Source organism: Chionomys nivalis, chromosome 6 (assembly GCF_950005125.1).
Source record: "Chionomys nivalis chromosome 6, mChiNiv1.1, whole genome shotgun sequence".
Taxonomy (NCBI): Eukaryota; Metazoa; Chordata; class Mammalia; order Rodentia; family Cricetidae; genus Chionomys; species Chionomys nivalis.
The window spans coordinates 32,348,679-32,365,785 of NC_080091.1; the positions used below are offsets into that span (position 1 = coordinate 32,348,679).

The 17,107-nt window shown below is 42.4% G+C and overlaps 1 protein-coding gene across 1 annotated transcript in view; it reads right to left on the bottom strand.

The window, feature by feature from the left end:
* Abca13 (ATP binding cassette subfamily A member 13) overlaps window positions 1–17,107 on the bottom strand; it is a 405,330-nt gene that overhangs the window by 267,959 nt on the left and 120,264 nt on the right. Inside the window, exons 28-31 of the mRNA XM_057772486.1 lie at window positions 12,423–12,536; window positions 10,642–10,732; window positions 6,890–7,066; window positions 4,755–5,061 (exon numbers count right to left, since the gene is read on the bottom strand). Of these exons, the coding sequence (XP_057628469.1) occupies window positions 4,755–5,061; window positions 6,890–7,066; window positions 10,642–10,732; window positions 12,423–12,536 (689 nt within the window). The remainder of the gene's footprint in view (window positions 1–4,754; window positions 5,062–6,889; window positions 7,067–10,641; window positions 10,733–12,422; window positions 12,537–17,107) is intronic.

Genomic DNA, 17,107 nt, shown 5'->3' on the forward strand with positions numbered 1-17,107 from the left:
GAAAGGAATTCTTCGGTGTTACTGTGGTTCTCATTTTCTGAAAGTGAGTTCCCTGCCTTACCCTGCAAAGCCATGTATCAACACTTGAGATCCTGTGTGTTTATGAAATACACTATAGTTTCAATCATAAAATATCCCCTAACAAGTATTTCATGTGTCCATTTTTAAATTATCCTTAGGATAATTACAAATGTGCGACTTCCACACAGCCCCACCCCTGCCCATCTGTACAGTCTCATTTCACATTCTCTAGGCCTCCCCTCCCGAAAGCATTGACTCCATGGGCTGAAAGCTGATATGATGTGAAGAGAGGAACAAGGACAGAGAGAGGAGGAGTTCGGTGAAGAATAGCGATTCCTAGCTGAGGAAACGCAAACAGGCTGTCTTGTCAGGGATGGATTGCCACCTTCCTGCCTGTGGCTGGGTCCTCCCATTCTGTTGAGGCCTCTTCTCCCTTAATTATTCAAGGTCACAAGAACCAGCGTCCTGTGTACACATCATCAATGCTTCCTTCTTATTAGATTATTCTTATTGCCACGTGACTTTTAAAAGAAGAGGAAAAGAAAACAAAATAAAATAGACCATCTTCTGCCCTAATTCTCCTGCGTTTATTGATCATTATGCCTTATCATTTATAGCAAAAATCCAGAGAGTTGTCAGCAAAGGCTCTAATTCTTTCACAGGCATCATTTGCATAAACAAACAAACAAAAAACCAGCAAGCAAACAAACACAGACTCCTAATTTCATCCACAGGAAAGCAGAAGCACTCGGCCTTTGTTGTAAATCTTTCTCCCTAACTCTGGGGTCTCTGCATGTAGGAAGATTTAGCACTCAGAATATCTGTCTAAAACCTGGTGATACCCAACCTATCTCAACCCACTTCAGAGCTGAAGGCACAAAGACAAGATTCGCTGCAGCATCTCACAACCCTTCCAGACCCCCTAAAAGGCACCCAGAAGTCTCCCGTCTCGATATCCTGAAGCAACAGTTCACGTAAAATCCAAAAACAGCAGAGCCTCACAGACAGCAACCATAGCTTTATTGATGGCAGGGTGAGATCACCATCTAGCAAGGGCAAGTATCTCCTGGGAACTGTTTGTCCCTTAATAACAAGGACTTTTGTGGAGCAGCTTGCTCAACCAGGACTTAAATAATGATCAACCAGACCATACACATTCTAATCATGCCTGCCTCCCACCCATGGCTCCAGCTCGCCCTCTATTTAATCCTAAAACTTAAAGCACTAATATTCTACTTTCCCTGGATACACATGTTAATTAAATCCTTCCCTGATCTTCAACATTAATATTGCTGACTTGCTTTGAGGTAAGCACCTGGACTAAACCCAGGAAGCCCTGACCTGGGGCCCTGGTTATAATGCTGCTCCTCCTAGCCAGGTGGTGATTGATGATGCACACCTTTAACCCCAGCAACTGGGAGGCAGAGGCAAGCAGATCTCCAGGTTCGAGGCCAGCCTGGTCTACCTAGTAAGTTCCAGGACAGCCAGAGATACACAGAGAAGCCCTATGGGAAATTCTGTTCCTCCAGCTGTCAGGAAAAGTCATCGCTTCTCAAGGCCTTCCACCATTCCAACATATTCTTATCCCCTGCAGTTATACAAGCTCTCTGATCTCACCTCCTCCCATCATGCCTTGGTGTGCTCTTCTGACTCCACACACACCAGCCATGCCTGTCAAAAGGATGTATTCCTGGGGGGTCTCTGGCCAGGAATATACATACCTTCCACTACATTTCTATATCCCTCCAAGTCTAGGTTAACATTATCTTTATGGTGTGACCCACTCCCACCTCGCTGACTAACTCAGCGCACACTCCTGACCTCTCACCACACTTCCGAACATCATGGCAGTTACTGCCATTAAAATTCAATTCACTGTTCTCCTTTACTGTACTGTAGAGTTCCCTGAACTGTTGGTGCCGCAGAGTAGGGAATTTTTTCACCTGTTCATTTCACTGATTCACCCCAAAGTTGGAGACTGACAAATAGCACATAAATGTCATTGAATACATTAATAAATTAATGAATATGCAACTTGCTGTGTGAGCAGCAGGAACTACTGAAAATTATTGAACAAATGTGCTTTAGGAGTTTGACTTGGGTGACTGAGTCCTTGGTCACTGCGGGCACACTGAGTCTCTGACAACAGGCATCTTGGAACTGAATGTTAAGAAAGGATGTGTCTCAAAGAGAGGTCTCCAGGATTCCAGTCTTTCAGAGAGGGAAAATAACTTCTTGGCAGTCAAGCAGGTAAAACGAATAGGTCTCAGGAATGCATAGTGGCACCCAGAGAGCAGGTAGCAAGAAGTGACGTCACGGCAGCAAAGCCACACCCCAGCATGTACTCACTCCAGCTTTCTGGCAGCCATGTTTCTCACACACAAGAACCGATCCCCAGTGGGCAGAGAGGACATGCCTTCCCCTAGCTCACACAATGACTCCTCACAGGGCTCTCACAGTGCTAAGAAGCAGGAACTGAGGCTACCTCCAGCTCTCCATGAGCACATTTGCTAGTATGTCCATTATTCTTGCCAGCGAATCCTCTGGCCAAGGTGGAGAATGTTACCCTGTGGCTTATCTATGAACCAGACTGGAGGAAACAAATGTGTTACCACCCACGTACACACAGTCCCCGATTGTATACACAGTGTTCGTAACACATTCTGCAAGCTGAAGGAGACTGTTGTATGGGAGTTTTTGAAATTCACCTTTCGTCTTATGTTTTTAGCATTTGAATTTAAATGGAGCATTCGTGCATGACAGGTAGCCAATGACAGCCGTATTCTTGGGTTCAGCTCTTTCAACAAAACAAATACTTTAGAAGCGTTTTGTAATGTTGAAAATGTCCAAAGGAAAAACTGCCATTGCTTTGAAAAAATAGAAAAGCTTTTATTTTTACAAAAAAAAGGGGGGGGGGGATTTTTTGTCTTATCAACCATTCGCCTAGTATGGCAATCCCTCAGTGGAAATGGGAACTTGGTCTCTCTCTGTGTCCCTGACGTTTGCTCTCTCTACCACACTAAGATGCCCCAAAACACACTTAATTGAGTTGCCTTCTGGCCCTATCCAGACGTCATCCTACCACCAAAGGCAAGCATCTCATAATGCCACTGTCATCAACAATGTACTGATGAGTTATAATAGCTAAGGCATATCGCAATGCAGAAAGGAGAGACAAAAACAATCAAGTGACTTGTTCTCAAAGGACCCACCAATCAGCTGGAGAAAACGCCTGACCTCGGAGGTCAGGTGTACAGCAGCCATTATGAACAGCATCATTGAAAGACAAGTATCTGGTCTGTTCTCAGAACCAGACTCACATGTAATTATCCCTCTAATGACCTTAGGCTCACCCCTCTATTCCTCCGGTGCTTTCAAGGGAGCCTCTAAGAGTCCCAGCAGATGCAGTGGACACACAGGGAGAGCAAACAACCCACAAGTTTTGTGACCCAGGAGCAGCTGCTTATGAGAACAGCCTCCATCCCAGGGAAGGAAGGAAGCAAGGCCGTTCCCGCAGCCTTCAGCAGTGTCATTCATCTGCTTTGGCTCATGCTGTGGTCTGCTAGGGAACACCAGAGTTCAGTGAACTTCTGCAAACTGGAGTCTGTGCTCTATCTGCTAAGCGCCCTCTGCCTGGCTCAGCTAATACCGCCCAGCTTCTCCTCCAAGTAGTCTCGCCAGCTGATTCAGCTTTAAACAGTACTTCCTGTTGTTACAGCTTATTTGCCAAATGACACAACTTCCACACATTCCCAGATTGCGCACGGTACACCCAAGACAGAGGGCCTCGTGGAACTCTCAACCACCCTAAAAAGTACAAAGCACCCAGCCTATTTTTCAAAGATTTAGGCCAAAGAAAGAATCACCTTCCTCTGTTTCCCCAGGAATGAGAAAATAGGGCTGGGAGGCAGACATGCACAGTCCTCCTGGCCAGGGTTCATCAACTTTGTTATGACTTCGTTGAAAGCTAGAGATGTCCGATAATCAGGTTGAAAACTACACTTAATTACATTAAGGGCCCTCTGAGTTTCTAGAGGGCTTTATTTCCAGGAATCATCTCCAGATGCAAGCATCAGCAAATATATAAAATAGGAGGCATATGAGCGCATGCACTCATGCACGTGCACACACACACGCACACACATATTTGCACACACATATTCATCCCTACATTATCTGCTTTACCTAAAGCAATGTCTACATATCCCTCCAGTCACATGGATTCAGTATAGTACAGGGCACAAATCTAATTCATGTTTTGCTTGGGAAACTTCCTGGAATTTTCTGTTCAAAGACCTTTATTCTGTGGGTAATTCAGTTAAAACCAAGGATAAACTATAAGGCTCAATCACTGCATTCTGTCTAAATAATTCAAATATATATATATATATTTGATTTTTCGAGACAGGGTTTCTCCGTAGCTTTTGGTTCCTGTCCTGGAACTAACTTTTGTAGACCAGGCTGGCCTCGAACTCATGGAGATCTGCCTGCCTCGGCCTCCCAAGTGCTGGGATTAAAGGCCTGCGCCACCACCGCCCGGCTTCAAATACATATTTTTTAAAAAGAGAATCTTAAGAAATTAAAAGCAGGAATGGCCATTTTAAGGTCATACTTTGGAACAGCAGTAGAGAAACTCAAAGATTTTTTTTTACTTTATTCTGTTCTCTAAGTGCAGAATTCCTCTCCAGGTAGGTAGACACTAGAGAAAAAGGTGGCTGACCACCACTACTCACAAGTCACTGGTGTGGCATGGGTAGGGAGCTGCCTGTGCCTGGGTCGTTGGCTCCACGGCTTCTTGTCCAGTCTGTACTGCAATGATGGCTCTCTCGATTATGTCTTGCAGTGGGACAAAAATGTAGTTATACTTGAACCCATCAGCTGGTAGATTCTGGGGATGAAACTTCCAGGAAGGATATTTTATCAAGTCTGTCCTCATACTGTATAAGATGTTGGTCCGGACTGTATATGTGACATGAGGTGGCAATTTATGACGTGCTGATCTGATGTGCCTGTGTCCCAAGGAACTGTTGAATATGACACCTGGTAGCAGGAAAGAAAAAAAAAGTGTCATGCAGCTCATAGATGTGACACACAAGATGGGCAGGATAACAGGCATAACCTGGGATTCTGCACAGCCTCCCACACCTGCAGTGGTGAATGCAACCCCAGCCTCCCACGCCTGCAGTGGTGAATGCAACCCCAGGAGGGCAATCAAACAAGATACGCTGTTCTATTGGCAACTGAAACAAGACCCTGTAATTCACAGCCCAAGGTACCTTTCCAATTTTAAAAAAGACGGTAAATATTGTGGTATCACCAACACAAAGACTTTATTCATTTCACATTTTGAATAGACCTGTAAAATGACTCAAAGCTGATCAGATAACCAAGCCTTATCTCCCTGGAGCCACAAGTTCAGCCAGCTGCACAGAAGCTCTGTTGTCAATTACTTGCATCTGGAAGCTTAAATGTAAGACGTTCTCTACGGCCTAGATTCTCTGTATTTAATGGAGAACTATTACTGTAAGAGGAATTGTGTTCCCTCAAAATGCAAACTTCTGGAGATCAGAATGTGATCACCTTAGGAGAGAGCAGTGTGTGTGTGTGTGTGTGTGTGTGTGTGTGTGTGTGTGTGTGGTGGGAGAGGATAATGCACACGCATTTGTGTGAGCAGGTGTGCTTAATACACACATGTGTGTGAATGCATGTGCATGCATGTGGATGCCAAAGGAAGACATCGGGTGCCCTTTCTCACCATCACTCTCGTATTCCCTTGAGACACGGTCTCTCACTGAACCTGAAGTTCTGCTGGCAGCCACAAAGCCCCAGCAATGCTGTCCCTGCGGCCTTAACACTGGGGTTCAGTCTTACGTATATAGCCACAGCTGTTTTATGTCTTTGTTTTCAGCATGGGTGCTGTGGATTTGAACTTCGGTCCTCACGTTGCACAACAAAATCTTTCCTTATCCACTGAGCCAGCCATCTACCCACCCATGAGGATGGTACCTTGAAAGGGGTTGTCATGTTAAAATGAAGCTCTCAAAATAGGCCTTAATTCAACATGATCATATCCTTATGAAAGGGGCAAATTTGGCAGATAAGGGAAGAGATTATATAAAGAGGCTTCAAAAGGAGACAAGCATCCATTAGCCAATACATGTGCACTGGATACCCTTCCCTAACAGCCATCAAAGAAAACCAATGGGCACCTTGATTTTCTCCTTCTAGTCTACAAAACTTTAATGCAACAAGTTTTGGCTGGGTCCCCCAGGCTGAACTTAATAGCATTTTGTTACAGTATCGCTGTGTCTCCAGCAAATTCATCTTAAATCTCAATGAACTCAGTGGAGTTGGAGACATGCTCTAGCAGAAGCATAAGTACTGAGCTTGCACAAGGTCCTGGCTTGAATCCATAGCACCAATCAACAAAGTAATAATCCAATATTTGCTCAAAAAGAACATCGCACTTATGCTGAATAAATGTACAAGCGATAATAGACTCCAACTAGCCATTGTCATTTTTCTTTCCTACTTCAGAGCATCGAGATACTGTGATAAAAATAAAAGTGATAGAGGGAGTCTGAGTACATTGCTCCTGGTGTGAGGTTTTACCATGAAATGAAATCAGAACGGTAAAAATAGACAGGGCAGGTAGTGGTGCCCTGGGGACTGTGAACAGCTGCCTGTTGTTACAGTGTGGGGAGCATCTTTTCACTAGCTCGGTGCATACACCTCTGCTCCATTTTATGGTTCATTTAGAAAATACTTCTTCCTGAATCCACTTGAGATGTGCTTAGGGAGACGAGACAAAATGACCACCTCCTGGAGCTGGTGCTTTGGTGAGCACATATTTCTGCCAAGTACTTACTGGCCAAGAAACTATTCTGCTGCATGAGTTCATGTGCTGTGGTCTCCAGGGTGCCAACAGTCTCCACTGCCTGGAATCGGTCCAACACCACACAGGAAGAGAGATTGGCCAAGATACCACCCAAAAACTGGAAGTGTCCAGCCCCTTCATGGTTGAACATCTGGTCCAGCGTCTGTCCTGGGGACAGCAAACAAATCAGACGTATCAATTTCTCTCTATAGCTTGCTGTTTATACAGTGGGTCTCCCATAATTAAACATAAATATGAATGTTTAATTAAAAAATAGCTCAAAAGAGTCAAATTTTGTTCATACACAAAATTAACTAAGTATTTGCCAATAGCAAACTCAGCTTTATATATATATATATGTTTATAAATACATATAAATACTTTATAAATATATATAAACTATATAACACACAAAAATATATTTTCTGTATTACTGATACATCAAATGGGGAAAAATCAAGTAAATTGTGATTTTCATGAAGGCTCTTACCTAATCAATAGATGAATTTTTGATGGATTCATAATATGATGGCTCTATTGGGCAAGGGTGAAAAGTAGGAAGCGGGGTCTTTACAGGAAGTGTGTCACCAGGGCATGTCCTTTGCCCTGACTGCTTCATGTATGACTTTTTTCTATGTCCTGCTGCCATGATTTAAGATGTTGTGCTTCAGCCCTCCCATCATGATGAACTGACACCTCCGAAACCCTGAGCCAAATAAAGTGTTCCTCCACTAGGCTGTTTACATTATGTAGTTTTTTTCACAAGCAAGCATTGATACTTTTTATTAACTCTAACGATAAAATGATATTATTTTTAAATGGTATTAAAAGCATTGCAACAATGATGGCAATAAGCTTCCCTTAATTATAGAATAATAATCCTCAGGCCTTCTATTCGGAGCTCACCAAGGCCAGCTGGACTGCGACTGAAAAAGCATGGGATAAAACCGGACTCTCCGAACATGGCGAGCAATGAGAGCTGACGAGAGGCCAAGGAGAATGGCACGGGGTTTTGATCCTACTTCATGTTCTGGCTTTGTGGGAGTCTAGACAGTTTGGATGGTCACCTTCCTAGACCTGGATGGAGTGGGGAGGACCTTGGACTTTCCACAGGGCAGGGAACCCTGACTGCTCTTGGGACTGGAGAGGGAGGAGAAGAGGAGTGGGGGGAGGGGAAGAGGGGCGGGAGAAGGGGGAGGGAAATGGGAGGCGAGGAGGAAGTGGGAAAATTTTTTTTTCAATAAAAAAATAAATAAATAAATAAATAAATAAATAAATAGTAATCCTCAGGCCTAAAGGTCCACAGAGGGAATTCCTGCTTAGAATAAGGGTCCACTTGTTCCAAAAAAGAAAGAACGAAAGAAAGAAAGAAAGAAAGAAAGAAAGAAAGAAAGAAAGAAAGAAAGAAAGAAAGAGAGAAAAGAAAGAAGAACATTCCCAGTTAGAGTAATTGGACGGCATTCTTTTAGAATAGACTTTTTAGAAATAAGGGCTGGGAAGATGGCTCAAGTACATTGGAAGCATGAGGATCTCCAACACCTATTTCAAAAAGCTGGATGTGTCCATACAAACCTGTCACCTCCTTGTTGGGGTGGGCAGATAGGAGGTGAGGGCAAGCAGGGCTAGGTCAGCCTAGCCAAAGAGCAACCAGCCCCAGATTCAGTGAGGGACCCTGTCTCCAGGGAATAAGACAGAGAGCAACAGTGAAGGATATCAAATGGCTTTCTCCAGGCTGTGAATGTAAGCATGGGACCGTTATTCTAAGCAGAAATTCCCTCTGGTCCTTTAGGCCTGAGGATTACCATTCTATAATTAAGAAAAGTTTATTGTCTTCTTTCTTGCAACATTTTTACCTCCATTAAAAAAAATTTCATTTTATTTTTAAAAATTATCAAACATTGCTTGTTGTGATAAAATTCTTGAGATAACAGCCTAGCCGAGGAACACTTTATCTGGCTCTACACACACGGTGTGCACACACATTAAATAAATAAACAATCAAAATAAAAGTCTTCACTATGGCTTCAAACAACAAGCAGTGCAGGAAAGACTTGAATGTCTGAGATCAGATGGGTACTTAGGACTCCTGCTGGTAAGAATCACTAAGTCCTAAGAAACCTAAAGCAAGAGAGGCTGGGTTCAGTCCCCAGAGCCGGCATGGTGGATTACCACCGTCAGGAAACTCCAGTTCTGGCAGCTCGTATTTCCTCTTCTGAATTCAAGCAATAGGTACACATGTAGTGAACATACATACATGGAGACAAAACTCTCACACACACAATTCAAAAAAAATCTAAAAGAAATAATTTTTAAAAGGACTAAGAGGTTATTTATCCAGAGATCCCATGGGGCTTAGACCTTACCGGGTTCCAAAGACATGGACTCTAATAAACACCCATCTTTTAAATTCAGACTCTTCCCTTCCCTAGTGGAGTTTCTCCTCCAGAGGAGAGCAGACAATAATGGGATTAAGAGAATGTCACCCCACCTCAGCTCTCTGCCAAAATCAAGGAAATAAATGATCCATTGAAGGTAATTCCATCTGGAGATATAAATTTATCTATACTACCTTTCACTATTAAATACCTAGTCATCAATGAAAAATACTTAATAGTCATATAGAGCGATAAGGCGGAGAAATAAAACTAAAGAGAAAAAATAAAGACCAACAAAAGATGAACTGTATAGTTAATAGCAGGGAATTAAAACATAATTAGACACAATTTTGTTGGAAATAGACTGGCAATAAAAAAGGTAGAAACTGTGCAAAAAGATATAAGTGAAAAATACAACAATTGAAATAAATTCATGGAAGATGACAACTAGCTGATCAGCATAAAAAAAATCACAAAGTAAAGCTGACTGGTCCAATAAAACCACAAGTAGGAAATCTGACATCATGAAATTTGGTTTTCATCCTGAAAATCACTGTATAAAATCATGGAATCAAGCTAGGCAAGCTACGTATGGGTGACAGCTGTACAGCCTGATCTACTTGTGGGACCCCCAGCACTGGGAACAGGGCCTGTCCCGAATGCTTTGGCTGGCTTTGGAGAACCTATTCCTCACTCTAGGCTGCCTTGCTCAGCCTTAAGACAAGGGGAGGAGCTTAGTCCTATCGCAATTTGCCATGCCCTGCTTTGTTGGTACTCACGGGAGGCCTGCCCTTTCTGAGCAGAAACAGAGGAGGAGTGGATTGGAAGGCAGGTGGCAGAGTGAGGTAGAGAGAAGGAATACGAGGAGAAGAGGGAGGGGAAATTGCTGTCAGGATGTTAAATAAATAAATAATTTTATTTAATAAAAAAATATTAGCTTCAGGCTGGTATGTAGTAGCTACAAGATTTTTATAAGTGGATTTGGGCCCCATCCCTAAACTACTCCCTTGAGGATGTGTACAAAGTTCCCCAAATATAAAATTCTTGTGTCCTGAGTATTTTATGTAAGAGTTATTCAACCTACACTTACCGCTTTGGAAAACAGCACCTCCACCAATTATGTTTCAATAAACTTGTAATGAAATGCTTTCGTTTCTCTAGCCTTCCTGCTGCAACCAGAGAACGTCAGGCGTGAACAAATTTGGGGCATATCTACTTCAAGCCCTTCATGTTACAGATAGTGAAACAGAAATGGGGAGTGTACAGGTCAGTTTGGTAATGTCGCCAGCAACAGCATGGCCGACGGGGTAGAAGCCAAGCACTCAGTTGCGGACGGATGTACCCCACCCAAACCATCGGCGCCCTTACCATATGTGTGCAGATCTTCCGTGAGCTTGTCCACATCAATATCTAAGTGGCTCTCTACAAAGCTTCTTATGAATTTGTTTCTCAGGGCATCCTAAAGGAAAGGAAGGAGACTTAGAAATGATGGCATCACACCTTCTTAGTCAATTAATACTTATTAAACTTACACAAAATTTAATGACACAGGAGAAAGAAACACAAAATGGACCCACTTTAAAAGAAGTTTTCAGACATGTTCTGGAGAGGTTTTTGTCAACTTGACACAAGCTAGAACAATGATCTGAGAAGAGGGAGCCTCAGCTGAGAAAATGCCCCGTCAGATTGGCCTGTGGGCAAGTCTTTGTGGCATTTTCATGATCAATGACTGGTGTGAGAGGGGCCCAGCTCACTGTAGTGCCACCCCTGGGCTGGTGGTCCTGGGTGTCAGGAAGCAGCATTCCTCCATGACTTCTGCTTTGAATTCCTGTTTCCAGGTCCCTGCCTTAAGTCCCTGCCTTGGCATCCTTTTTGATGAACCATGATTTGAAAGTGTAAGTGAATAACCCTTTCTTCCCCACGCTGCTTTTCTGCACGGTATTTTACCACAGCAACAGAAACCCTAAGGCAAGACATCTTAATAAGTAACAAGCCAGCATCTGATATAGTCTTGAGCCTTGAAAAATAAAGACAATGATTATAAAAATTGTAATTGCAATGGTACTTTAATATCAAAAATGATGGGCAAGTTTTCCTGACAAAGCCATGATTCTTTCCCATAATTCCTCCTCTACACCTCCTTTCTGCAGACCAGTTGTGTACAGAGAGGTGGTGGTTACACAGAAGGACTTCAGCCTTTCCCAGACCCTCTCTGGGGGCCGACATGCAAAGTCATGCCTTCAAAAGCAGTTTGGGCCTTGCTCTTCTCTCATTGTTTCAATGTTGCCTCACCTGTCAATGCTGTGGAGAGCTCTCCAGAATCAATCTGCCTTAATAAAATTCTGCATTTTAATTTTTGCAATGGGCATGTGTGTACTCAATGAGTGAGCATGGGAGAAGAGGATCATACCTATCCATTGTGGCTCCTAAGCCCACAATGTGAACTGTTTGTTCAGTGATTAACATGTAGGTCAACCATGAACAAAATATGGGCAAATACCAGATTTTCAAGTTATGATTTCACAGATGCCCAAAAGTTACTAGGCAATCTGCCTGAGTTATCATTTTACAAGGAACAGTTCTTGGACTCTGAGGAAATGGCTCTAGTTTAAACAATAATCTTTCAATATTAGAGTCTTTTTATTTTTACTCACATGTTATTTATAAATAATAATGGGTTTCATTGAGACATCACCATGTACATATATAATAAATTTTATTGTATTTATGTCCTATTACCTTACCACATTGTCCTCCCACTCCTGCTGAATCCCTCCTTCCCAACTAATCCCTTCTGTTTTTATCTAGTATTCTGGTTTCATTTTGTTTTTTCTGTTTTGAGAGACCCATACAGCATTGAAAAATGATAAAATAATAAACTTCTAAATGGAAAGAATGTAAACTATGTAAAAAGCATTAAATTTAATAAAAAATTTAAAATATCAGTATTTAGTAAATTATTAATTTTCCATAGAGCTAATTTGCATGAGAGAAATACTAAAAATTCACAAAGTTTTTTAGACATATACAATCTGTTGACAGTCGACTGGGAACCCATTTATGCTTCAAACTAGTTAGATATTTATAGGGCTACCCCAATATCTCAGTCAGATGACAGCAGGAGGTTCCCAGTCCTTGGTCACACATACCCGCAACTGGTTGAACATTTGTCCATTTCCGCTTCCCTGGAAAAGTCTGGATAGCTTCAGAAGTGTTTCCGATAAAATTTTTATCTTATCCACAAAGTAAAAAGTATAATTAGCCTGCAATGTGGAGCACAAGAGGAGTGTCTTAATTGTTATGTCAAGAGAGTCCTCTATCAGCTGGAACAAGGGAGCAAACATCATGTGTGGCATTCATCATAGGAGCAGAGCTTGCAGCAAAGTGCCCAATGCCCTCTAAGGAGCCCTGGCTCTCAGACCTGTCTTCTAGATCTTTCTGTCGCATCATGCCCAACACTCACTACTATATCTCCGGGGTTAGGCCCACGGGCGTGCAGAGCAAATGTCTTCGCACTTACTTAGCAAAATACATTTGCACATATCTCCTCCTACTCCGAAATATGTCCTCAACTAATAGCCGTAAGTTTGTTTTCCAACACCAGTAGAGATTAAATGCTATTCCTTTATTGCTGCTGGCAGAGTGCATTCGTACAATATTTTTCAAAAATAATTTGATGTTGTAAAATCATGCCCAGTCACAAACCCATAAAAATGTTCATACCATTTTCCTCTCAGGATAAAGAGAATCTATCTAGCGAAAACTTAAAGAAATGAAAAGTCGTATTCAAAAATGATGACAGTTGCAACAATTATGTCTAATACTGAAAATGGTCTTTCATAATATCAAAAAAGCAACAAGGAAGGAGAGCTTGGGAGTCTTGTCATTTCTCCCACGGGTCATTGGGAACCTCTCTTGGCAGCATGGGAACCTCTCTTGGCAGCATGAGAAATAAAGAACATTCGCTGCAGCTAACCGTGGAAGCCTCAAACGCTTAATTTCAGTATTCAGGAAAAATATGGGCAGAGAGTGTTGTAAGCACTAAGCTAAATTAATACATTGCTGCTTTGGCAGAAGATGGAGTGCATACCAAATGCTCAGCCTGCTGCTAAAAAAAATCACACAGGCAGATAGGCAGGTGGACACATAAATGAATGATGGAATGGACCTGGAAGGGTAGATGGTAGAAGAATATAGGAAGCTCAGCTTAAAGAAACCATTGGAGTAACCAGGACTGTCAATCAAGCAGACCTGTTTTTTAAATAGAAGGAAATAAAAGATGCCTGGTCCCCCAGAAGGCTGGAGTGAATGTTGCCTGACAACCTGGTGACCTTTTTGATATTCTATAGGGCCAGTCTTCCTGGATCTCCAGTATCCTGGGCATTTTTAGGCCCTTGTTCTTTACTTAGTCTCTGAGCGAGTAGAAGTCGTCTTTATGAAAGAGATTCCATGACTTGGCATCCTCTGCCAACAGAGTCTACCCTCATGCTTATTACAAATCCTCCTGAAGCCTTGCCCTGAGTTCTGGTTATCAGCCAATAGAACTCATTCTTACTGTAATGGTCACAGGTGCTTTGCTACCTTGCTAGGTAGTTGCTAGCTAGCTAAGCCTAAAGCTTTGTTGTGCTAGCTGTCACATGGAAACCTTTCCCCAAAGTTCTACTGTCCTTTAATGTGCAAGGAGAATAAACCACGAGATCAAACTCTGGAAGTTTTGACCCAGTGCCTGCAAAAATGATGCTGAACCAAGTTTCACTCTTCCCCTTTCATGGATCGTCTCCCTGCAGTCTGTGAGGCTTGTGGGGCCCCTGATAGGAGGAAAGTCCGTAGTCCCATCAATAAAACAGGCCTGGACACTGACCTTCCCAGAAAGAAGACATGGCTTTCCTTCAATGGGGACAGAATGACCAGGTAACTCTAAGAAATTTATTGATTCCAAGGTCATTAGTTTGAGTCCTGATTCAGTCACTAACTTATTAAAAATCAAGAGTCAATCTTCTGTCTAATGGAGGTAACTTATTATTTGTATAGTGGACAGAACAGGAAAATCATCTCTCACAATGGGTGACATGACTGTTGGTTGGCTGGTTTCATGCTCCCATTTCATAGCCATGAATATTAACTGGTAGAACTGGATCTCAACACAAAATGATGGGCATCCACGTACATCTAAGCTCTACAAAGGAATCATCTCTAAGGGCTTGCATCTTTCCTAGTCACACAGAACAAGCACATCCTTAGGCCTTCTGGTACTGCTTCCTTAGAGACCTGATGTTTCACAGGGATTTGTATCCATCAAGTCTATTCGTAAAATATAATTACTTTTACCCTGGGCAACACTGCTTGCTGGGTTTCAATAAATGACTTCAAGTTGGACATTCTCATGCACCTGAAACCCAGCCCCAAGCTAAGCCACTGAAGATCTGCTCTCAAATCACTGATGAGATAGATGCCCACAAGCAGAAAGCATTTTCTATGAATTCCATTCCTTCCATAGGGCTCCTGGGAGACAACCTCAACCTGCCTAGGGGTCTCATGAGTTTCCTTCAAACACCGTTCTGACATGTGAACAGTCTTTGCAGACCTGCTGGATCTTCCAAGTCCTGAGCAATGTCTACTCTCTGACATAGTTCAATTTCCATAAGGATCCAAGCCAAGCATTTCATATGTACTCATCATACGAGCTTTAGAAGTTACTAAATAGTAAGAGCAGCAATGGCTTCCTTTCACCTTTAACCTATGTAATTCATCCTTTTCTTCCAAGTGATGAGTTTCTAAATACAGCAAGGATTCTAAGGGTAGGTGGAAAGTTGTACCTGATATTACACAAACCTATACAAAACGCAGTCTGTGTCCTTAAATAATCAACCAATACTCCAGCTGGTGAAGCATAGATTGCAGGCTCAGGATCCTTCCTGATTGATGCCTAGCATCAAAGATATGAGCAATAGAAAGAACCCTAGCAGTGCAGACCCCAAACTTCACTTTGAGTCACGGATTTCCATTTAATAGCCAATACACTTGGAAATGTGAACTTCCCTAACATTTATTATCTTGAATTAATAAAATGGGCCAAATTGTGCTTGGTTTTTGTAAGACATAGGCAGCAAAGTATTTGTGAGTGGCCATCCTCATGCTCAAATCGTTTAGAAATAAGTACTCAATGAACAGTAGCTTTATATCTGAGACAATAAAATAATTCATGCTAGAATTCCAGAAGTATGAGAACTATAACATGATCCATTTGCCATCCTCTCTAATTCAGATACAACCAATAGGAAGATGAGACCACAGCTCAGCTTTCCCCCATCACAGTCTGATATCCCAACAGCAAAGCTCGAAGCTAGTCTGTGCACAGGAAGCCATTATCCTCTCATCTGCTCTGTTTCTCTGACCATTGTCCATTCATCACCAGTTACACTAAGAGCAGAAACTGAATACCATTCACATGTGAACTCATGAAGAGAAAACACTGAAATATAGCAGACAAGTATTAGATAAAATGCTGACTTTGACCATGATGGGTTCACCCACTGAAACAGTCTTCCTGAGCTAATGGGGGCTCAGCAACACCAGCTGGACTGGGAAGAAACAAGCATGGGACCAAACTAGGCCCTCTGAATGTGGTGACAGTTGCATGGCTGGGACAGACTGAGGGCCACTGGCAATGGCACCAGGATTTATCCCTACTGCTTGTACTGGATTTTTGGGAACCTATTCTCTTTGGATGTATACCTTGCTCAGCCTAGATCTAGTAGGGAAGGCCTGGACCTTCCCCAAAGCAATGTGCCTTCCCCTCTCTGAGGAGTGGATAGGGGTAGAGGAAGTAAGTGGAGGGGATGGGAGGAGGAGAGGGAGTGGGCACTGGGATTGGTATGTATAATAAAAAAAAAGATAGTTTGTTTTTTAAAAAAAACAAAGAAAAAGAAACTGCTGACTATGAAAGCCAACAGATCTGGGTTGGAGTGCCACCTCCACCACCTGATGAGAGACCTTGGCAAAGTTAGCCCTCACACTCAGCTTCCTCATCTGAAAACTGAAAATCAAAACTGCTGGTCCTGGTAGTAGATCTGAGGCACAGACAAGGGCCCCAGCCAGTGTGGAGTCTTCTTCCATCTCTATACAAATGTGTACTTGATTAGAAATTACACTGGAGAGTTAATGAGCATCATAGGAATTCAAGAGTCTCATTTCTCTAAAGAAACAACTTACAACTGACTGTACCAATCACTAAGTTAGCATCTTGCAACTCTCAAGTTACTCTACTGCTCCTGTTCTCAGTGGTGAGGATGGACTCTGTAATCTTCCTCCTTTGACAATTGGCACAATGTTAAGGTTGCATACTTCTGATATTCCAGAATTAAGTTGCTCAGGTACCTCACTGGCTTGTTCCTCCATCCAACTGTGAGCCCTCCAATGCAGTTTGGAACTCAAGTCAGACAAGAGGCACTACTTCTTCCAGAAAAGCATATTCTGTTCCAGCCCTAAGTACAGGTGCTTCTCTAAGTGTCTGCCATTATTGCGTTCTCTAGTGTTTTCTTTCTCTTGCTGATTAATCCCCTCTTACTCCTATGATTTTATAGCAATAATCGTCCATATTAAACTTGACCTGCTTTATTATCTTCTTGGTCTCTTCCTATTATCTTGGATAATAACAAAACTGACACTGTGCTCAGAAAATGGTAATAACTGAGAAAAGGTAACTAAAATTCGCTATGTTAAGGCCACTAAAGCATACCAAGAAGATAAAGTTTTAAACTCCCTTTAATCATTTTAGAAGGTGACAGGGGTACAAAGCGACAGGAATCAGATGAGGAGAGGTTCATGGAGGACA